Source organism: Physeter macrocephalus, chromosome 4 (genome assembly GCF_002837175.3).
Source record: "Physeter macrocephalus isolate SW-GA chromosome 4, ASM283717v5, whole genome shotgun sequence".
NCBI classification, from domain to species: Eukaryota; Metazoa; Chordata; class Mammalia; order Artiodactyla; family Physeteridae; genus Physeter; species Physeter macrocephalus.
Genome location: NC_041217.1, coordinates 93,953,513 through 93,977,289, shown reverse-complemented (window position 1 = coordinate 93,977,289; position 23,777 = coordinate 93,953,513). Strand labels below are relative to the sequence as shown.

The following is a 23,777-nucleotide window of genomic DNA, read 5'->3' as shown; positions in this document are numbered from 1 at the left end:
AACTGGCCTGGATAGTTTCTAAGATCCTTTCCAGCATTAACATTTAATGACCTTAATCTAGGAAATAGATTCATTCATTTCTCACCATGGGAATCCTAAGATATGAGCAATTATCTTGAATAGTTAAGGTGGGGAAATTCTGTAATATTTGACACTTCTGTAAAACATGCACGCACACACACACTCATTCACTCACACTCACACACTTTTGCAACATGATTTCTCCATTCCAGGGAATAACATAGTGTGAACTTTTCTGAACTTTATTTTTTGTCACTCAAAGGGTGACTCAGTTGTGTCAGAACATTTGTAGACCATACCAATATTTTCTATTTTTCAACCAACAGATTACTAATCAGAAGGTAAAGAAAATGGATTTACTTTAAACTCATAAGAGAGCAAGAAGTTCTAAAAGAATCATGCATAACTTTGGAAAGTTGATTCTCCTCCATCAACAAGAAACAGGAAATAACCAAACCAATATCTGTAGACACAAAAATACACATATCAGAACCAAGGTACCAAGTTTGAAACATAGCTTATTCAAGAATTGCTTAGCTTAGGTTCATTTCTTGAAAGAGTTAATTCAACAACTAAGTTGTTAAAAATCACTAGGTACTTGAATATTGAGGAAATTTGGCTCAGTAAATATTAAATAATGTAAATTTCTTTGTTTTGTGATTGCTTATTGATGCCATGTCATGGTTTCTTTATAACTACAAATGTCTTTTACATCCCTCCTGCCACACACATCATACAGGGAAGGAGGGGAATCTCAATAATGGAGGCACTGAGGTACCATAAGTGATTCAAGGGAGGTAAAAATATAAAAGTAGGTCAAAGTGTGCCTCACATGTGCTCTGCTGTTGCCCTGAGCACCAGGTGAATCTGGCAAATTATGTAATTAATTTGATCTGACTCTACTCAGTTAATTACATGTTGATTGATAGAGTAATTATTATTAGTAACTGCAAACATATCTTCAAAATGGAGAGTTGCTTTTTATTTTTAAGTATCTGACTTTTTCTGATCTGTGGGAGCAGTCCAATGGTAAAAACAGATAAAGATAAAAAGGTAAAGGGCTCTGAATACTAATTGTTTCTGTACTTTTTATTTGCTAGCGGGGAATTTGTTTTTCCAGGATATTCCTTCTGTTTGAATTTGTAAGCTTCTATTTGAAAAACCAATAGTTTTCATTTTTATTTGAAATGTTTTAGAGTATTGCTAAATGAACCATGAGAAAAGACATTTGTTATAATGTGGGAAGGGTTAAAAAGCCACTAAATGTAGACGAATGAAGACTACAGGAGTTAGACTTGTGACAGGAGAAGACTTTATGAAAAAATTAAACAATACAGGGAGAAGATTTTATCAAGTAAGTTTTCTGTTCATGATTCTTAGCTCCCTTAAAGGTTTTTTTGGTCATGCTTTAAATTGCTGAGGTTTTTTGTTTTTTTTTTTTATTCATTTATGTTTAAAAGAGATTGGTCTCTCTGACTGAATGCATTTCAGTCACAGGAATTGAATTCCAAAGAAGAACCTGCTATAGTAAAACTAGATTAGCTAGAATATACCCTATAGCATATTCTGTAGGAAAAATTATGGGGATTTTACAGATGTTAAAAGAAGTAAAATAATAAGAAACAAAACATATTTTAAAGGAAAGAACTCTTCAAAACCTCAGAACAATATAAATTAAAGCTTTTCATTAAGAATTTAATGAATCTAGTATTTCCTTTCACAGCTAATTTCTCAGGCAGTTTGTTTATTCTTTGATGTAACTTTAAAGTGTTCCTAAAGGAACATCCATGACTAAAGTTACCACATAAATATTGTATTGTTGAAGAAGACCTGTAAATAGAGAAGCAAAATCTCAGCCTTTGCAATTTACAAAATAAAGCCCACTGGTTTAATGCACTTACTTCCCAGGACGGCCAAACCCACCGGAGTGACTTACTAAGGTATCTGGCGTTGATAGCCTCGTGGTGTTCAGTCCTACCAAGGATGGGAGAGTTTGGGACATCCAGTTTGATATCATTGCCATGGTGCTAAGCACAGCGCCAAGCTTCAGCAGTGGAAGACTCATTGCTGTGGAGCTAATGAGTTTTCATAGTGACTGATTAAGATCCCGGTTCTGGGCTGGCAGCGGAAGGCGTGACTGCAGCACACCACATCTACAGCATGAAAAGAGATCAACTTCCCAAGCTCTAATCATGCAGGGAAAGCTCACAGAACCTCTTTCTCTCACCCTCACAAGAAATGCCCTGCTCTTCCTTTTCCTCCTTTACCAGATACTTTGCTGGATCATCACACAAAATATTCTTGATAGGGCTTCTCTGGTAATTGTTAGAGCAGAGGTTGAAGGAAGGAGGAAATTTGAGCTTTTCCTGCTCCACTATATAGTCAGTTACCATCAACAGAGTTCACTGCCTCTGGGATTTCTGTCAGTATAATCAGCTGCTCTTTATCCTTCGTAAAAGAGCATAGCACCCTTAAATTGAGGTCTGTCAAAGCGCCCATTTCAAACACCAAATTTAATATCCACAGATTTCTCTGAGCATGGAAAAAGTGCTTTTAGACAAAACATGAAAACAAAGTCTGCAGAGAATATCCAAGATGATTAGATATTGAGTAAGAAATTATTATTTTTTATATAGTAAGCTAAAATTAGCACTGTTGCCTCTTAAAAAAAACTTGTCAGAGATTAATAGCTACTGCCTGTGGAGGACATTGCCCTAGGCACTTTACATGTGAACAGACAGAAAAGGCAGCCTTGGAGAAAAGCTCCTGATAAAGAAATTTCATAGGTTCCCAGTTTTGCTTTCACGAATGAATGCTTAGCAGTTTCTCAGGCACACAGCAAACTCAGTTAACTCTGTTTTCACCTTGTGAAGAATGACAGACCAGTACCGCAAGTCTATGTCAGGAGAGAACATGTGACATTAAAAAAGCACGAGACTTGGCTTCTGTGACTCCCCAGGGAGTCTGAGGTCTAGCTCCTTGTTCTCTTGCAGTTAGTTGAGTGACTGGCCAGTGAATTAAAACTCCTTGGCTTCACTTTTTTTTTTCCGATGATATGTCGGGGGTGGACTCCCTGCTCTCCCTTCCAGCTGTAAAATTCAATGATCTGTTTATTAGAGTTCCGATGGCAAATGTATATATTGAATTTGCGGCTTATGGGTAATTTTATTATATTCTTTTTACAAATACAGCAAAATTGTCCACATCCAAATCTCAGGTCCCAAATGGAATAAATCAGAGGCCATTGTCTTATATATGTGGTTTAAAATAAAAATACAGAGAGGAGACATGAAAGGAAATATGGGTGAATGAAAATTAAGTGAAAAAGAATCATATGAAAAGGAAAAAAAATACTGTTTTGGTTCCTTAGGAGAATTCTGGAATTGTTTGTATCTGGAAAGATATGTATTTTCCTTAAACAGTTTTGGCAGGAGATATAAAGAGGATATCTTTAATAAAATTGAAAGACATATATATTTATAAAGGTGTGTGTGCCTTTATTCTTCAAAACAGCTTTAAACTGGGGTGAATACTGAGACTCCTCAAATTTTCCTTACATATGTTACCTTGAAATCCAGGCTACATTTTTTCCTTCAGAATACATCCAGATGATTTCAGCTGACCCTTATTTTTTAACCACAGTGCCCAGAAAACCAAATATTACGTATTTTTGTCTTTTTCAAAAATCGTATCATATGAAAAATTTCACATAAAAGCACCATAGTTTGTATATTAAACTTAGTATTAAATAACAGCATTCATAGAAAGGACTGTTAAATTTTACATTATTATTACAATGTGGCAGTAACAAAAAGTAAAGTGGATATACAAATCTAGTTGTTTGAAAAATTACCAGGAACTCTACCTGACTTTAATAAAGGAGAAGAGTGTCTTTTAAGAGCTTAATTTCCAAAACTGAAAACTAATATAAATGCAATTACTGGATAATTTAAGATGCAACATGGAAGATGGTAATTATACTTATTAATGAGCTATCAATCAACAAAATAATAGCTTCTTTAGAAGAATATAGCATGAATGTCAGGGGAAACCAGTACTCTTATTTGCAAATTAAAAAGAAATGAAGAAATAAAGAAAAATACAATATAAATGGAAAGCTTCTTGCAATTTCCCAGAGATGCAAATACCTGCACTGAAGAACTGAAAGAGAACAACAGTGAAAGTTTATGATTTGATGATGTTTATGACCAATGTAAAAGCTATAATGTGTGGTTTAAAAAAATATTTAAATAGCACACGTTGAAATAGAAAAGCTTAAATTATAATGATTGTTAGTTATGGGAAATAAAAGAGCTATGATTTGTAAAAGGTTAAATAGTCTGCATTGCTCTCATAATCTAGTAAATTGATTATAATTTCCATTTTATAAGTTGGGTTCTTGTTTGCAGATGGGCAAGCTGATTTTTCTATGTGGATGTAGCGACCTGTGTTAAGGGCAAGAAACCCAGTGGTTACAGAAGTCCCACAAGCATGGTGTGAATGTTGATGGAGTAAAGTAGCAAGAGACAAGGCTGGAAATACTAGCAGGTACCAACTCCCAGGGCTTCACGGTCAGCCAGAGATGTTTGGATATTATCTTGGATGCAATTCAAGAATTTTAAGCAAGGCTGTGAAGTCATTAGTTTTATGTCTGAAATTATTACATTGGCATTTTCATGATGCAGGATAGGCCGATGGGGGTTGTAGGAACAGCAAAGCATATCAGAGACAGGAACATCACTTAGGAGCATATTCTCATAGTTTAGGCAAGAGATGAGGGCCTAGAACAAGAAACTGTCAGTGGAGCTCAAAAGGATGGATACCGTAAAGAATTGGGGTGAAATCGATAGCACTTAGTGATTGAATAGATGTGAGAAGTGTGGGAGAGGAAGTTACTTGATTAGTATATTTATTCATTAGATATTTTATGGTAGACTTTTTATTTTCCAGAGTGATTTCATGATAAACCTATATAGTAAATAATTAGTAAGCAAATAATGACCAAGAAAGACTTATAGGTAGTCTTATGTAATATTGGCATGTGCTGTCATTGGAATTTTATTTTTCTTTGATCTGGAGCACGAAAGTTTAACATTGCTTTGGTACTCAGTACACTTGCTAGTCTGGGGACTGTGTGTATGGTAGGTGTGTGTGTTGGTTTCTGGGGAACCTAGCTTGACTAAAAGAATAGGTGAACCAAAGTGACCTCTAGAAAAAACAAAGTAGTCTCTTGCTAGCAAGGAGGAAAAATAGGAAGAGTGGCATAAAGTAGAGGAAGAGGCTTAAAGTTTATGCTGACTTCGTACTCAGTCACAGAGGATGAAGAGAATAATACAACTTTGCTGAGTGACACAAAGTCATTCTGGGTCTCTGGAGCTAATAGTCCAACTCAAAATAGAGAAAAAGGACTGATGTTCTTGCTTCTTCCTTCACTGAGAAGTCAAAGCAATTACAAGAGAGCTTCCATAAGGTCCCATTACTCTACCTACCCACCTACCTCACCTGTGCCCACATGACTCTACCTTTTCTGCTGTTCCACAGATAAATTGTTTGTGTTCCTAGGTAAGGTTGATTCCCCCACTCTGCACTAGATCAGTGCCTTTCAGACTATCATGCATAGGAATTACCAGGAGAGCTTGATAAGACCCAGATTCCTTTGTCCCACCCTGAGAGTCTGACTTATTAGCTCTAGCACAGGGCCAAATAATTTGCATTTCTGACAGTCTCCTAGCTGATGCTCATTCTGCCATTCTTGGACCACCCTTGAGTAGACTGCCCTAGATCACATCCATCTCATCTACTCAATGACAGCTCTCTTAATCCTTTCCTCTCTTACTGACATCAATAAATCTTCCCACTTTAATGGGCCATTCACAGCAGGATATAAACACCCCCTTATATCACTCATTTTAAATACAAACAGGTAAACAATAGTTTCCTGATCCTATTTTCTCTCCATTTATTTCCCCTATCACTCACTATCCCTTTGCAGCATACCTTCCTGAGAGTTGTCTGTACTCACCATCTTCAATTTCTCTTTCCCTAATCAAGGTTTTGTTCACACTTCTCTACTCCACTGATACCACTTTTATCAAGGCTACCAATGATACCATGTTGCTAAATCCAGCAGTCAATTCTCAGTCCTCAACTTTCTTGACTTATGAACAGCATTCATCAGACTTTTACTTTATCCCTCCTGAAATAATTTCTTCACTTGTCTTCGAGGATACCACATCCACCTAGTTTTCCTTCTACTTTCTGACCTATCTTTCTCAGTCTCTTTTGTCGATTCTTCCTCATCTATATGCTAATGACTCCCAAATTCATTTCTTCCTCGCAGACCTCTCCTATCAATTCAGACCCGTATATCCAATTATCTACTTGACATCTCCACTTGGATGGTTAATAGACATCTTAAATTGAGCATGTTAAAAAAAAATGAGCTTCTGATATGCCTTTCCCATCTCCAGCAAACAAAACAAAACAAAACAAAAGAAATAAAACAAAAAATTATATACATGCAACCATTTCTATAGTCTTCTTCATTTCAATTCCATGGTTGAAAAGTTAGATTTCAACCTTAACTTTTTTTTTTTTTCGCATCTCTTATCGGTTTCATCATCAGGTCTTTTCATCTCTACTTTCAGAATATACCCAGCATTCAACCATTTTACACCACTCTCACTGCCACCATGCTGCTCCAAAGTCGTCATCATCTCTCATCTGGTTTATTACAAGAACCACCGATTATTGACCTTGTACTACTTCAGTCCTTCTTTTAACCCCCCCAACCAGAGTGATTCTGTTAAATTAAATACTAGCAGGTACCAACTCCCAGGGCTTCACGGTCAGCCAGAGATGTTTGGATATTATCTTGGATGCAATTCAAGAATTTTAAGCAAGGCTGTGAAGTCATTAGTTTTATGTCTGAAATTATTACATTGGCATTTTCATGATGCAGGATAGGCCGATGGGGGTTGTAGGAACAGCAAAGCATATCAGAGACAGGAACATCACTTAGGAGCATATTCTCATAGTTTAGGCAAGAGATGAGGGCCTAGAACAAGAAACTGTCAGTGGAGCTCAAAAGGATGGATACCGTAAAGAATTGGGGTGAAATCGATAGCACTTAGTGATTGAATAGATGTGAGAAGTGTGGGAGAGGAAGTTACTTGATTAGTATATTTATTCATTAGATATTTTATGGTAGACTTTTTATTTTCCAGAGTGATTTCATGATAAACCTATATAGTAAATAATTAGTAAGCAAATAATGACCAAGAAAGACTTATAGGTAGTCTTATGTAATATTGGCATGTGCTGTCATTGGAATTTTATTTTTCTTTGATCTGGAGCACGAAAGTTTAACAGTGCTTTGGTACTCAGTACACTTGCTAGTCTGGGGACTGTGTGTATGGTAGGTGTGTGTGTTGGTTTCTGGGGAACCTAGCTTGACTAAAAGAATAGGTGAACCAAAGTGACCTCTAGAAAAAACAAAGTAGTCTCTTGCTAGCAAGGAGGAAAAATAGGAAGAGTGGCATAAAGTAGAGGAAGAGGCTTAAAGTTTATGCTGACTTCGTACTCAGTCACAGAGGATGAAGAGAATAATACAACTTTGCTGAGTGACACAAAGTCATTCTGGGTCTCTGGAGCTAATAGTCCAACTCAAAATAGAGAAAAAGGACTGATGTTCTTGCTTCTTCCTTCACTGAGAAGTCAAAGCAATTACAAGAGAGCTTCCATAAGGTCCCATTACTCTACCTACCCACCTACCTCACCTGTGCCCACATGACTCTACCTTTTCTGCTGTTCCACAGATAAATTGTTTGTGTTCCTAGGTAAGGTTGATTCCCCCACTCTGCACTAGATCAGTGCCTTTCAGACTATCATGCATAGGAATTACCAGGAGAGCTTGATAAGACCCAGATTCCTTTGTCCCACCCTGAGAGTCTGACTTATTAGCTCTAGCACAGGGCCAAATAATTTGCATTTCTGACAGTCTCCTAGCTGATGCTCATTCTGCCATTCTTGGACCACCCTTGAGTAGACTGCCCTAGATCACATCCATCTCATCTACTCAATGACAGCTCTCTTAATCCTTTCCTCTCTTACTGACATCAATAAATCTTCCCACTTTAATGGGCCATTCACAGCAGGATATAAACACCCCCTTATATCACTCATTTTAAATACAAACAGGTAAACAATAGTTTCCTGATCCTATTTTCTCTCCATTTATTTCCCCTATCACTCACTATCCCTTTGCAGCATACCTTCCTGAGAGTTGTCTGTACTCACCATCTTCAATTTCTCTTTCCCTAATCAAGGTTTTGTTCACACTTCTCTACTCCACTGATACCACTTTTATCAAGGCTACCAATGATACCATGTTGCTAAATCCAGCAGTCAATTCTCAGTCCTCAACTTTCTTGACTTATGAACAGCATTCATCAGACTTTTACTTTATCCCTCCTGAAATAATTTCTTCACTTGTCTTCGAGGATACCACATCCACCTAGTTTTCCTTCTACTTTCTGACCTATCTTTCTCAGTCTCTTTTGTCGATTCTTCCTCATCTATATGCTAATGACTCCCAAATTCATTTCTTCCTCGCAGACCTCTCCTATCAATTCAGACCCGTATATCCAATTATCTACTTGACATCTCCACTTGGATGGTTAATAGACATCTTAAATTGAGCATGTTAAAAAAAAATGAGCTTCTGATATGCCTTTCCCATCTCCAGCAAACAAAACAAAACAAAACAAAAGAAATAAAACAAAAAATTATATACATGCAACCATTTCTATAGTCTTCTTCATTTCAATTCCATGGTTGAAAAGTTAGATTTCAACCTTAACTTTTTTTTTTTTCCGCATCTCTTATCGGTTTCATCATCAGGTCTTTTCATCTCTACTTTCAGAATATACCCAGCATTCAACCATTTTACACCACTCTCACTGCCACCATGCTGCTCCAAAGTCGTCATCATCTCTCATCTGGTTTATTACAAGAACCACCGATTATTGACCTTGTACTACTTCAGTCCTTCTTTTAACCCCCCCAACCAGAGTGATTCTGTTAAATTGTAAGTCAGATTATGTTATTCCTCTTCTTAAAACTCTTTAATAGATTCCCATTTCGCTCCTGGTAAAAGTGAAAATATTTAGCATGAACCATAAGGTTCTGCATGATCTGGCTTCCTCTTATTTCTCTGATCTCATTTCTTATAACCCTTCCCTTCACTGGAGTCACTCTCGTTCTTCAGAGATGCAAGATAATTTTCCACCTCAGGGCTTTCAGTCTCTCAAATGTCTTCTCACTTCCTTGTTTTAATTCAAAGATCACTTTCTCATAAGATCTTTGCTGACCGCACTATCTCAAATTTCTATACTTTTCATCTGATCATTTCATGTTGTCTTTTGCTGGTTTACATTTTTTCCTCCTTAGAACTTACCACAGGTTAGGATCCTATATATTTTAATTATTCATCTTGTTATTTGTTTTATCCACTAGAAATAAAAGTTCCATGAAAGCAGGAATGTTGCTTATTTTGTTCACTGGGGTATTCTCTATGCCTAGGAGAGTACCTAGTACATAGCAGGTTATCAGTAAGTATTAAATTAATGCATAAATTAATATATTATTGTTTTGTTCCTGAACTTCCCTCATTGTAAAATGGGGAGACCATTTTAAATGCAAAAATTAAAATAGAGCCCCACCTTTGTTGCAAAATGAGCCGGTGTGATATTATTGCATTTTGCTTGTGTGTTGTTACATGTACATGATGCATGTATACCTGAGTAAAAAGATAGTGTAAACTTAAAAGTTAAGAATGCTTTTTCCTTCCAAATTTGATATTTAGAATGCAAGCACTTTTGGTCTAAGCCAAGAAGTACTGTCTCTCTTATTTTGACTTCTCTTGATAAGCCTCAAGTCACTGGAACCCCGAATAAATATGAAAGCAGTCTTCTCTTCCTCTTGCCTTTGGCTAATGAAGTTTGTCTCTAATAACATAGGGGAGGATAGAAGGGACTGTAGGCTATGGAAAGGATGAGTTTAAATAAAATGAATTGGAGAAGATGGAGATCTGAGTGTCCATTCACTCAACTTCCTTTCATTTGGCTCCTGGCAATTAATTAGGGACCACTTGTAGCTCCTAGAATTCAGTGCTTTGCCATTCTTGCCTTGAGGTTTCAGGGTTATCTTAAAAGTGTTCACTAAAGAAAGAATGTATTGAGTGAAAAACATTAGCAAAGTTCTCTAAAGGAGGGATTTCTGTCTTCTCATCTTTGCCTTCATCTGAGAAGCCGACTGATGCTCTATAAGCCCGGGGGATCCTCTGTTGGCAGCTGTTGTTGCTACTTCAAAGGAGAAAAAAATGGATGTGTGGGGGAGGAATATATTCAGGGCAAACATTTTTTTTTTTTTTTTTTTTTTAACTCTAACTTTGTACTCAAAATTGAAGAAGTGAAAAAATGTAAATCCAGGATTAGGCTAGAGGAAAGGAGGATGCAAAGTGGTGTGACAGAGACCCTCAGACTGTTAGGCAAAAGACTTAAATTTTGCATCACTTAGTCATTGCCTTGCTCTGGGTTGTTCAACTGGGAAATGAAGAGATTAAATTGAATTTCCTATATAGTCCCTTCCATGATATAGTGCCATACTAAAGAGCTCAGCTTCGATCTTTGCAGTTACACAAGCCCCTCCTCGCTTTCTGCTCTGACACTACTAGACAGCTGGCTGTGTGACCTCCCAGAGCCTCGGTTTCCCTATGTGTGAATCGGGGATAACAAGAGAACCTGATTCCTTAGGAATTTGTGAGGATGAAATAAACATCTACATATAAAGCCCTTATCACAAGATTTGGCAAGCAAGGAGTTCTCAATTAATATTTGTCATCATTGCTCTAGTGCAAAAGAAGTTTATCTTTTCCCCATATTTATACAAGAGAGAATAGAGATAGAAATTGTTAGCAATAAGAAAGTGAAGATCATCAAATTTTGTATAAATTACCAATGTAAAGGTTTAGCTTTAAGAGTTTTAAAAGGGTAAAATATTCTTGATTCCATTGTGCTTGGTTCATAGGGATTGGCTGCCAGCAGTATCCTAGAAAGGGTCTAAAGCATACCCGGGTCTAAAGCATACCCATCCCACAGGCCAGCCTTGAGGAGCCACTTATTTAAGCCTGTCTGCCTGGCACTGTTCTTAGAACTTTATTTGTATGAATTCATTTAATTCTCACACAAACCCTATGAGGTTGGTATTGTTACTATAACCAGCTTATAGATGAGGAACTGAGGCACTGAGAAGTTAAGTAAGCTAGCCTAGGTCACACAGCTAATTAAGGGCAAGTTCAGTATTTGAACCTCAACTGTCACATTCTAAGTATGCTCTTAAGTATTATGCACACACATATATGCACATACACACACAAAACACATGCAATAACAGTATTATAGCAACTATTTATTTCAAGTTTAATCTTTTTTAAATAATGGGAATTATTTGGGGGAAGCATTGCAGTTTAGTCATTGCATGCTCTCAGTAAATGAATACTTAAAGCTGAGCACAAAAATTAAAAGTAATGTGTCTTCACTTATTGAGTTTATCTTTGAATGTGACAGAGCCAGGTCAGGGAGACACTGACTCAGGTAAATGTTCAGTCCCTGCTTCATTTTCATTGGAATCTATTTTCAGGTTTTTCTAATTTACCCAACTCACCAGGGCAGACAAGTGTTAAATTATTGCCAAAAGCTCTTCTGGAAGAAATTGTTTAGAAAGAGAAATCTTAAAGAGGTTGGAAAATTGCCTGGTGATCAGAAAGAAGACTGTTTCAGTGGTAGCGTGAAAGAATAAAATTGGATCTTGAAATGTGCAGTTTTCTGAAAGATTGTTGTAAGTTGTTTCATAAAACTTATCTCCCTCTTGAAATTTGAAATGTATGTTTAGCAGGAACCAAAATTCTGGTAGTAGTAAATAACCCCAAACGTCAAAGTATAAAAGAAGATTACATTTGTAGCTTGCTTTTTAAGAAATTCACATTAACAGCAGGAGCTCTGCAGAGTTAATTTGTACGTAGCAGCATTAGCTACTTATTTGTCAGCATTGTCCCCTCATCAGTATGTGTAGTCAAAGTTGTTTTGTGATTTGAAAGAAAGCTCCAGCAGACAAACATAGTTAAACATAAATGTCTAAAGATCTGGACTTGAAACAAGTCAGGCAAGCTTCGTCATTGAAAGTGTTGTGAGAGTTATGTAGTTTTATAAAAGGGGGTTAGAAAAACAGTTAAGGCCAGGTCATTAAAATAACCATCACATAGATGAAGCTGTACAAGCTCATTACCTCATTTGCTTGTCCTTTTTTGTTTCAACACATTTAAGAACTACTGACCTTATAAAAACAGTTTTAGGAGGACAGAAGTAACTTGACTTAGAAACAGCTCCCTTTGTGAATACTCATCTGAAAGGGGTCCAATGACATATATATGAACTTGACAATGGATAAGTAAAGGAAAACTGTTGACAAAGGGTTATCTCTTGTTATTGAAGTTAAATAGATGATCTTTTTCTGCTTCCTAATATTTTTTGTTCTCTCCACATTTCCCAGCTTAATTATGCATTATTTTCTGTTGTTAGAAAAACATAAGCAGAAGTATGTCATTATTCTCTCATTGACTTTTAAAGGCATTGATCTATTAAACATTTATTAAGTACATTCTTTGGGCCAGGAACAGTACAATACTGAAAAATGCAAGATTAATATGGTACAGCCTCATATTTTGGGTAATTTATCAATCTGGGAATGTAACAGACTATAAACAAATATGTACATATGAACTGAATAGTTCCAATCTTACAGAGATATAGCGGAGGATTAAAAGAAAAGGAGATTAGTACCTTCTGGTGAAATGGTCAGGAAAAAGATAGTGCTTGAGCTGGTTTTAAAAGTTTAGCTCTTAATTCTCTTAATTTTTAACTCAGGGAAATGGACAGTGTAGTTTACTATGGACCCAAAAATAAAATAAAATTTAAGTCATAAGGAATTTTGTGCAATGCTTCAAACAGTAGAGAATTATATTCTCCAGCCCTTCCCTTGTCAATATGCATCATTTGTCCTAGTACATTTTTACCTCTCTTCCAATTAATAAAATAAAATCATGATATTTACTTAAACCATAATAATATAGGGCTATTGAGTGAAAAAAGAGAATAGAAAAAAATGAACATTATTGTGAAAACAGCATTTTCCTTGAGAAGGAGGAGAGGTAAATAGAAATATCAAAGCTCTTGAAGGACCTTGCATTATCAAGAAAATAGTATTTAAAATTACATGCACATGTCAACAAGGAGTAGTTTGAATTCTAATATTTACATATAATATGAGTCATAAAGCATATGCCTGAAAATTTAATTCTAGTATAGATGCTTCTTGTCAAGTGTCTGGTAAAATGTATGCAGATAGGGTATAGCATGAGGAGTGCTGGAATATTTGCCATTATTGAAAGTAGATTGTCTTTGCAGTGTGTTCTCTCTCTCTCCTTCCCTTCCCCTCCCTCCCTCCCTCCCTACTTTTCCTTCTCTCTTCTCTCTCTACCTTCTTTCCTTTTTATCTTCCACCCTCCTTTCCTTCTTCTCTCTCCCTCTCCCTCCCTTTATTCTCCTTCCTTTCTTTCTTTTTCTCTTTCACTTTCACCTAACTGTCCTGTGCTGAAGTAGGATACTAGTATGGTTGCAAGGGCTCCCCAGGTGATTCTGATGTGTTCCCAATTTTTAACAGCCTAGGCTGTATGGCTACAATTTAAGCACAAATAATTCTAGTATTTTACACTTCAAATTTGGAAGTTTTATGTTTTACCTTTCTACTCATTCAACACTATTTAAAACAAAACAAAATAAACAAAAGTTCCCTTTTCTAAACATTCAAGCATGCATGCTTAGGCTATGGTTTACCTCTTACTGTGGTCTTAAGGTTTTCAAGAGGTTATTGAACTTAAAACTGGAGACTGCTCATAACTACTGTTCAGTAATTGTAATACATCATTCATGTGCACCTCATTTTTCTTCTAAGAGTGATTCAGAAACATGCCCATGATAAAAAGTGTTCTTTCTTAAATAGTTTTCCTTTCAATAATATATTTATTAATATCTATCAAACTACATGTATAACTTAGTATTTTTCTATAAAAATTGCATTTAGAATTATTTGAGGAGCAACGTTTGTTTCACGGTGAATTACTTATGCATTCAATAGGGATTTATTGATCATCCTTTATATGCTAAACACTAAATGCTAGAGATCAAAGATTAATAAAATTCACTCATTTAGGATCTCAGAAACAAGAGAGAAAAATACGTATAAAATAATTTCCGTGTAACGTGCTATGTAATTTGTACAAAATGTAGTAGGACATAAACAGGTTAACAATGAATTCAGTTTGGGTGGGATAGAAAAAGCTTCAGGAGACTGTGGGTTTAGGTGGATTCAGTAGAATTTCCTGAGTAGATCAGGAAGGAAAGGCCGTTCTACCCCAGGAACAGCATGTGAAAATGTACCACCAAGGTGTCAGAGATCACATGTTCTTTAGGGAGCTCTAAGTAGCGTGGACTGGGGCCAGTGAAAAGCGCCTGGTGGGGTTGGGGGAGGGAGGAGATAGGGTTGGAGAGGTAGCAGGGACCACCAGCTGGTGCTTGTGGCTTTCCGAGGAGATTAGATCTTACTACAACTAGTCTTTCAAGAGTTGCAGGAAGGAGAGTGATAGCAAACTTGTTTGTTATTTGGGGGAAGATTACTCAGAAAAGGTGCAATAAATACTGGGGAGAGGGGTAAGGAGGAGACTGACAGCTGGGAGAGCAGTTAGGGGGCTATTTGGATGCTCCGGTAAGAACTGAGATGTACAGAGGAAGGATAACACATGGGCTAGGCAATTTACATAGAATTTTGTGAATTATTAGATGTGGAGGCCGACAAGAATAAACTCTAGATTTCATGAAATACAGTATTGCAGAAAAAGTGCTGGGGAATCATTGAGAACAGTGCTAAATATTAAGGTGCATATAAATCACTGGGGGGTCTTGTTAAAATGTAAATTTTACTTCAGAAGTTGAGGGCAGGGCCTGAGATTCTGCAGTTTGAGCAAGCTCCCAGGTGGTCAGAGTGGCTGGTCTACAGACCACACTTTGAGGAGAAGGGGCCATGGAAGCCAACTAAGTGAAGGGCTGATGTGTGTGGACACACATCCTGTGTGATGAAGAAGGTACAACCAAGGAAAGAAAAAAAGGTCAAGCTCTGCAAGAGAAGGGAGAGTGAGGATTCCCAAACACACATATTTCTCACCAAAAAAAGGGGTTCAGGAGTTCCCACCATCCAGAGATGGTTGTTAGCAGAAAGCAGATGTTTAAATTTAATACAGTTTAAATGGGCCCTAAAATTTCTTGAAAGTAAAGTTATAGTTAAAATTTTATCTTGAAAAAGAAAGATGAACACAAAATAAAATAAATTATCTTACAATTGTGAGGATATATTAGCATGAATTAAGAATAGATGAAGTCTGTGTGTGTGTGTGAGATTATTTTTTAAAAATATTGTCATCTGTTTTCACAGCACAGTCATAAAGAGATTTGTTTTTGCAAAACTCTTCAAGGAGTTACCTAATTTTTTCAGGGCCTTTGATATTCAAATCATTATCTTTTAAAGGGCCCATTCCATAATTTCTCTCTTCAGTTGTTAAAGGATATAAATCTGCCAGGCACTGTTTAATAATCCCCTTGTATTTTATCAGGGCAGTTCTCTCATAACACTTCCATCACTGCATGAAACCATGTGTCATTTGCATGATTTTGATTACCTTCCATTATATTTGCATTGAATAACATTGGATAGTTGCCATATATAAAAATCAGTGGCTTAAGATGGATGCCACTGTTAGGCAGTGAGGGATATTTTAGTGGTATCTGAGGGGTTTCATTTAAAAAGTCATACGAAGTGAGAGAGTGGCATGGACATATATACACTACCAAATGTAAATTAGATAGCTAGTGGGAAGCTGCTGCATAGCACAGGGAGATCACCTCTGTGCTTTGTGACCACCTAGAGGGGTGGGATAGGGAGGGTGGGAGGGGGAGGGTGACACAAGAGGGAAGAGATATGGGAACATATGTATATGTATAACTGATTCACTTTGTTGTAAAGCAGAAACTAACACACCATTGTAAAACAGTTATACTCCAATAAAGATGTTAAGAAAAATAAAATAAATAAATAAAAAGTGGTCATAATTTGTAAATATTTGAGTTTTGATGACTGTTGCTGCCTTACGCAGCTTCACGATGGCAGGACTTGGGTAACACGAATTCAGTGCTGACTACAGACTTAGCATGGGTGGTCACGCGTGTACTCTGATATTGGAATGAGTGGAAACGGAAGAGGATGATGTTTTCACTTAATTCACTCATTTTAGGGAAGTAGTCTATTAAGTATATCTAGAAAGGTTGATGCATTGTGTTTCTACAGCTATGAAAATTGAAATGTGTTAGTTTGATTTGGTTATATTCTCATCCATCAGGGAGGGGGAAATAATCAGGAAATATCTGGAGTTCTGGGTACTGCCTGAAGTTACCAGTGTTAAAGTCTCAGTGAAGGCTCAGGGTATCCCCCAAACCCCGGGAACATACTGGATCCACAAAAGGTGCAAGCTAAAGAAAAAGCCTGAAAAGTTGCTGATTGGCAGCTGAATGAAAACAAAACTACCTATGTGATGGGGGTTGGGAGGTAGGGACACCTGGATTCTAATCCTAGTTTTTCATTTAAATTTAGCAGTCTGGCATACCTTAGTTTCCTTTTCAGCTCTATAACATTCTCTGACTCAGTGTGCATAGTGTTAAGATAATGGGTTTTGAAATCATATAGACCTGGGTTGGAATCCCAGTTCTGTCACTTACTGTGTGATCCTGACTAAGTTCTTTTCTGAACCTTATTTTACTGATCTTTAAATTAAGGATTTTAATATCTGCTGATAGAGTCCATCTGATAAAGAACATCAAGGACATATCTATAGTCCAACAGAGTTAGGCTTATTAACTTGTCACATCAAGACAGGTGGCATGCCAGAGAAACCATGGAGCATCTCACCAAGCAAAGGAAGACACAGGGTTAAAAATAGGACTTGAGGGACTTCCCTGGTGGTGCAGTAGTTAATAATCCGCCTGCCGGTGCAGGGGACACAGGTTCGAGACCTGGTCCGGGAAGATCCCACATGCCGCGGAGCAACTAAGCCCGTGTGCCACAACTACTGAGCCTGTGCTCTAGAGTCCGCAAGCCACAACTAGTGAGCCTGCGAGCCACGGCTACTGAAGCCCGCGTGCCTAGAGCCCGTGCTCCACAACAAGAGAAGCCACCACAGTGAGAAGCCCATGCACCGCAACGAAGAGTAGCCCCCGTTTTCTGCAATTAGAGAAAGCCCACATGGAGCAACGAAGACCCAATGCAGCCAAAAATAAAATAAATAAAATAAATTTATTTTAAAAAAAGTGGACTGTTCCATTTTTACTGATCTGATTTCAAATAGCTAAGTTTCTGATAGTCTATGATTTCATCAATCAAAGTGTCTTGGCTCTACATCCTCCAGTAAAGTAACAAAAGCAGTTTTTAGAGGTTGACTAATAAGCTTGTACTGATAAAATTAGACAATGCATATGGAGTGCTGGGCACAGTCCTCTAAGCAATTATTACAATTATTATTATTAGTAGTAGTAGGATTGCTTAGCTGTCCTTTCACACATAAACCTTCCCATAATAAAATTGGCTGTTGAGTTAAAAGTGCCCAGTCTTTAGTCACTAAAACACAACTTTGAAAATTTAATCAGTCAATAAAGGGGTGGAGTCCATTTTTTTTAAACATCTTTATTGGAGTATAATTGCTTTACAATGGTGTGTTAGTTTCTGCTTTATAACAAAGTGAATCAGCTATACATATACATATATCCCCATATCTCCTCCCTCTTGCGTCTCCCTCCCACCCTCCCTATCCCACCCCTCTAGGTGGTCACAAACCGAGTCCATTGTTTTGACCTTAGAAGCCCAATGCTTTGAAAAGATGTCTGGATTCAGCATAGTCACCTGTTGCCATTGAAAATACAGATTTCCCACTTGATCAGAAATGCTGCTCAAGGGGCTTGGAATGGAACGTGTATTTGCCCTTTTCAAAAACTCCTGGTTTTGACATCCAGGCAAAATTTCAGAAACATTCATATAACCAAAAGAGCATGGGGAAGCAACGTCACAGTATAATATATACTATTCCCAAATGGTTAGGAGTAAAGATTTAGAACATCAAAGAATATGGCTTAAAGGTCATCTAGTCCAGATTTCGCTCAGTATTGAAATGCATGATGCAACATCCCTGATACCTAGATTTTTCAACCTGGATACTTTCAGTGTTGGTAAAATCAATCTTATGCTACTAGATCCTTTGATATTGGACATTTCCTATCATGAGTAAGTGCTTGTTGCCTCTCATATTCCATTCACTGTTCTAGTTCTGCCTTGTGTTGTACCAACTGAGAGAGGTCTACTTCTTTCTGTTACGTTATGGCCCTTTAAAATAACAAGCTCCCTAAACTTGCCTTTTTCCAAGAAGAATATGCCCAGACTTTTTGATTCTTCCTCTTATGTTATGCTTGCAGGGCTTCCACCTTCCTGGTTATTCTCATCTGGACACATTCTTGTTGGTCAATATTGTTATGCTCAGAACAGAATGAAATTCTCTGAAACATGCCAGGTTGGTCTGATCAGCCTAGATCAGAGAAGAGTAAAAAGGCTTATTCATAACAAATGATGATACATTTTTTTCTTTTGTAGGATTAATGAAATTTATTGCAATTTAAATATATTATCCTTTCCTTTAAGAATTATGATTATAACTGACATAAAACATTTTCCACTCTAATCTAACAACTGATGTTTGTTAAAATCAAGTCAGTTGGAGAGAACATGGTAATTTTGCACCTATGATAATGTATATCTCAGTGATGAATTGAGTTAAAATTTTCTCATCAGTCCACAGGATGATTTAAGATACATTGTATTTTTGAATCCCCTTAAGCAGTCACTATGCTAGGGTTTCCCAAATCGCTGATCTACAGAGAATTTCAGTCTTAAATTTTGGCTTTAGATCTCTAAGCATCTTCCCGATTGAGAAGTAGACAAATTCAGTGGGGAAAACAGCTTAGAGGCCACCACTACCTTTTCCCTTCTGTTTTATTGCTTTGAACTTTAGGTTAAAATTCAACTCTCTCCCCCTTCTCCTTACTCTCCTAGAAAACTCAAATATATTGGATTAGCTGATACACAATTGGTTAATTCAGGAATGATGTCAATATAATGTGAATTTAGATTGGTTCATATATGTTTTTTCCGAATTATTAACATTTTGCACCAAATGTAACAGAAGCAAAGTATAGTAGCACAGCTGAACACAGCAAGCTGAAGTTATGAGGTTGTTTACAGGATGATACTTTACCTAATGTCATTTTTCCTGACTTGATGTGGACATTCACTTTGTCCCTCTTGCTGTGGTGTTCCCAGATTGTGTGTTTTGCTCTTTATAGTTCAGCAGCCTCAATAGGTCCTTACCTCCCTTTCCATCAACTTGCCTTCAAATTTTCTTGAAAGTTAAAATCCTATGTTTACTGAAGTCTTTCCTTATTTATTAGAAACTGATATATTTTTAACTGTTAGTATGCTAGTACAATTATTGTTTTGTAAGTTCTCTAATCAGATTATATAGGTTTGAGTGTCCTGATATAACCATTATCCTGTAACCCTTCTTGTTTTTTTTTTTTTTTTGCTTGTTTTTGTTTGTTTTTTTGCCGATACGCGGGCCTCTCACTGTTGTGGCCTCTCCCGTTGCGGAGCACAGGCTCCGGATGCGCAGGCTCAGCGGCCATGGCTCACGGACCCAGCCGCTCCGCGGCATGTGGGATCTTCCCGGACTGGGGCATGAATCCGCGTCCCCTGCATCGGCAGGCAGACTCTCAACCACTGCGCCACCAGGGAAGCCCTATTCTGTTTTTTCTATTCCAGTTCTTAGCTTCTCGACCAGGCTGATTTCTTAGCAGTGTCTCTGGTTGAAACAACCTTGGCCAATCCTTAAGAGGAAGTTAGAAAGACTAGTTAGATTTAGAAAGACTCTGTCATGGGAGCACAGAATGACATTTTTGATCCTGCGAGCTTACTTTCAAAGTCACCATTACTCTCCAATAAGGCTATGCCTTTTCAGTCTTTATATCTGCAAAAGCAATCTATTTATTAGCACAAGCCCAAAGTGGAATTCACTTTATACTGCAAACTTCTAGGTCTTTGGTTCTTCTTTTATAATGTTTTTTAATGTTATTTTCTATTCTGGTAAGTCCTCCAAGTATGTAACATTATTCTACATGTGGGAGGATATTAGTATAGAAGGTAAAGGCTCATTAATTCTTTCAGATCAGTGGCAGGTCATTCAGGAATGTTTTGTGCCATATAACAACTTCCTACTCTAAAATCATTAGACTTTATCCCAGCGTATCTAACAGCCCCATAAAATCACAGCCTGAACAAATCCTGGAGGACACTGGCTGTGGTGCCATCAGTCCAGGGCTGGTGATGCTCACATTGACTCAGAGTTGGCAAGTTCAAGGACTACTAGGTCAAACCATGAAACTCAAACATTTAACTTTACTAGATTTGCTTTTAAAAAGAAAATGAAGGGTTTTTATTAAGGTCTCTAAGAATTTACACAACACTTTTAGTTGGTTTAATCAAAGAGAAAGCTAGTCCAATGCTTTGTCATTATGTGTAACAAAGCTGCTTGCATTTCTAAATGCACGGGAAAGAGAAAACAGCCATTGTATTTCATCAACAGAAGGAATCTATCAATATGTAGAGCACTAACAACCATTCAGTTGTATATTTAAAATATAGCCAGATGAAATAAATTGTGTATAATTCTCAGAAAACTGTTTTACCAGCCAGGTATATTTAAGGAAATACTATTTATGTTTGGTAAATATAAATAAGATACAATTATTTCTACTCTAAAAATGTAATTGCTGTTTTGGAAGTAGAAGCTCAGTACTCTTGTCTCAGTCAATAGAATCATTGATTTTCATTAAAATGTATTTTTGTGCTGGACTTAAATTGAATAAAACTTCTTTGACTATATATTATTTCTTTTACCAAAATTAAATACTTTCAATATCATTGTTCAATTACACTAATTTACATGTTGAATCAATAGATAATAAAATTTTAAAAATATGTAACGCCACCTCTTAGCTTACAGTGATTAGTGCCTTAATCTAAATGCTTGACTTCATAAAATCATAAGTACTTTGTTAAATGTCATAATATATTAGGAATGCAATCTGCATTTTGAAATCTGGTTAACTTTAATTTTAAAAATAGCTATAAAACAATGTGGGAAATTAAAAGAGCATTTAGTAGTGTTTAATGTAAATTATGCAAATAAACATTCATCTATCCATATTAATGTTTTTATGTATGCATTCTACATAAAAATTTTGCAAGTTAGGTAATCATTGAAATGCAACATGTAATGATCATTTATTTAGTGAAATATTTGAAGTAATTTTTTATAAATAATAAGCAAAGCACAGTACTGGAATATGGCTTTGCTAATTTTAAGTCTTATATATGTATGTGATTTAAAATATTTATTTGGTTTTACTATGTGCTGTGCCCGAGAGGAACCAAGGAAGAATATTACATTTTGATGATGGTGGAGGACAATGCCATTCTTTAAAATTCAAGCACTTGGCTCTTTGCTTACATGAACAGTCGTGACTTTTTGGTTTGCCCTTCGTGCAGTCATGGGACAGCGGTGTGACAATGCTTTGAAAGCAGTACTTTCATTTACAAGCCCCTACTAGCAGTTGTGTTACTAATACTTTACAACAGTTTTTGTGATTTGTTTGTATTGCTAAACCTGTTTTAATAATGAAAAATTGGAGGCCCAGAGAGGTTGAAAACACTGTCACACAGCAAGGAGGCAGAAAAAAAATTCAAACCTCTGATTCTTCAAGTCTGGAGATTATAGTTACTGGTAATTTTATTCTTTGTGATCTTCTACAACCAAGATATTTTTGCTATCATAACTTGAGCACTGACCTAAAAATGATACACTGCCATTTCTATATTACAAAGGTGGCAATGTTCTTAATGTCCATGAAGAGTGCTACTGAAGGAGTTTTACACCCTGGAGGCCACACAGTGCTCATAAAGAGAATCTAGACTAGAATGTTATTCCTCAACCTGGTTGTTTTCATATTAGGCAGTATTCTGTTTCTTGAAGAAGAGTGAGGTCCATAATTATTTATCCCACCATGTCAATACAACTCAATGATAAAGAGCTTGTTTCATATTAGGCAGTATTCTGTTTCTTGAAGAAGAGTGAGGTCCATAATTATTTATCCCACCATGTCAATACAATATATGTAGTCCCTGCCTAGCTTTCCAACTGCTTGTTCTACTTTGTCCTCACACATCACAGTATAAGACTCCCCAATTACTAAGTTTCTGGTTCCTCTGTGTCCTTAGATACTATTTCCTTCTTCTAGAATGTTAATGGACTTCTTACCCATAAAAATTTAACTCAAAGTTTGTTTTCTGTCTGAAGGTTTTCTCAACTCCTGCCCTTCAGCAAACTTAGGGGAGATCAGAGAGGTCTTTTCTTGCAGTGGTTCCCAGTGGGGGTAGAGGTAGAAAGACTCAGAATTACCTAGGGAGTTGTTTTTTTTTAAGTATTTGTATGCTGGGGGCTTTCCTTCCCACAAATGTTGTTGGAACGAGCACTAGAATGTGTAATATAAAAAATTTCCCAGGTATTTCTAATAAAGCATCCACTACTTCTTCCTGTAGCCTCAAAGAGAAGAACTGATTCTTGATTTGATTTTATGGCTCACATACTACCTGGTTAGGGTATAGTCACATTGTTTTATAATTGCTTATCTCTATGTTTGTTACCCCACCAAACTTTTCAAGGGCTTTTCACCATTTTAATCCCAAGGAAGTATAGTGTAAGTACCTGATGGAAGTTAATTGGTGCTTTTATTTTGATATGTGAATGAATATATTTTAGTACCATATTACTTATTTTATTGTCACTTAGCTAGACACTTCAAGGTGAATAAAGAAAGTCACATTAATTTGTTTTTAGATCGAAGCAGAGAAAAAATAGTCTATGCATAAAGTGCAAACACTTCCTTTCGTAAGAAAGCCCTCAGGTCATCATCCACTTTAACTGTATACAGAATTATAAGGTTAGTTTGCTGGTGTTCTAGCTTACCAATTAGTAAATTGGATTTAAGAAAAGTGAATGGATTTGGTTGGAATCTTCTGCAGAAGGATGCACCATTTAGCAGCAAGAGTTGATAGTCAAACAGACTATCAATAACACAAACCCTAAAATAGATACCTAAAATAGCTGAAAAGTTTGGGGTGTTTTGATTTAACAATAAACATCTCCATAGATATGTCACTCAGGAGCAACAAAAATAAAACAAATGCATATTTATAATCATTCTAAGTTGTATTAAAATGTTAAATTGATTATAATAAATTGAAAATAGAATGTACATGACTATGCATTGATACATATTAAATGTACATCAAAATGTGTACATTGAACGTAGAATTTATGTTAAAATGATAAAAAATACATATTTTAGCTATGTGTTAGAACTTAAGTAGCACACAGA

At 36.6% G+C, this 23,777-nt stretch overlaps 1 protein-coding gene across 2 annotated transcripts in view; it reads right to left on the bottom strand.

The window, feature by feature from the left end:
* OLFM3 (olfactomedin 3) overlaps positions 1–2,086 on the bottom strand; it is a 50,081-nt gene extending 47,995 nt beyond the window's left edge. Inside the window, exons 1-2 of one of the 2 annotated variants that reach the window (XM_055083953.1) lie at positions 1,941–2,086; positions 242–261 (exon numbers count right to left, since the gene is read on the bottom strand). In XM_055083953.1, coding sequence (XP_054939928.1) covers positions 242–261; positions 1,941–2,086 — 166 coding nt within the window. The remainder of the gene's footprint in view (positions 1–241; positions 262–1,940) is intronic. The other variant, XM_007110248.1, reaches the window with a different exon arrangement.
* Between the last annotated feature and the right edge of the window lie 21,691 nt (positions 2,087–23,777).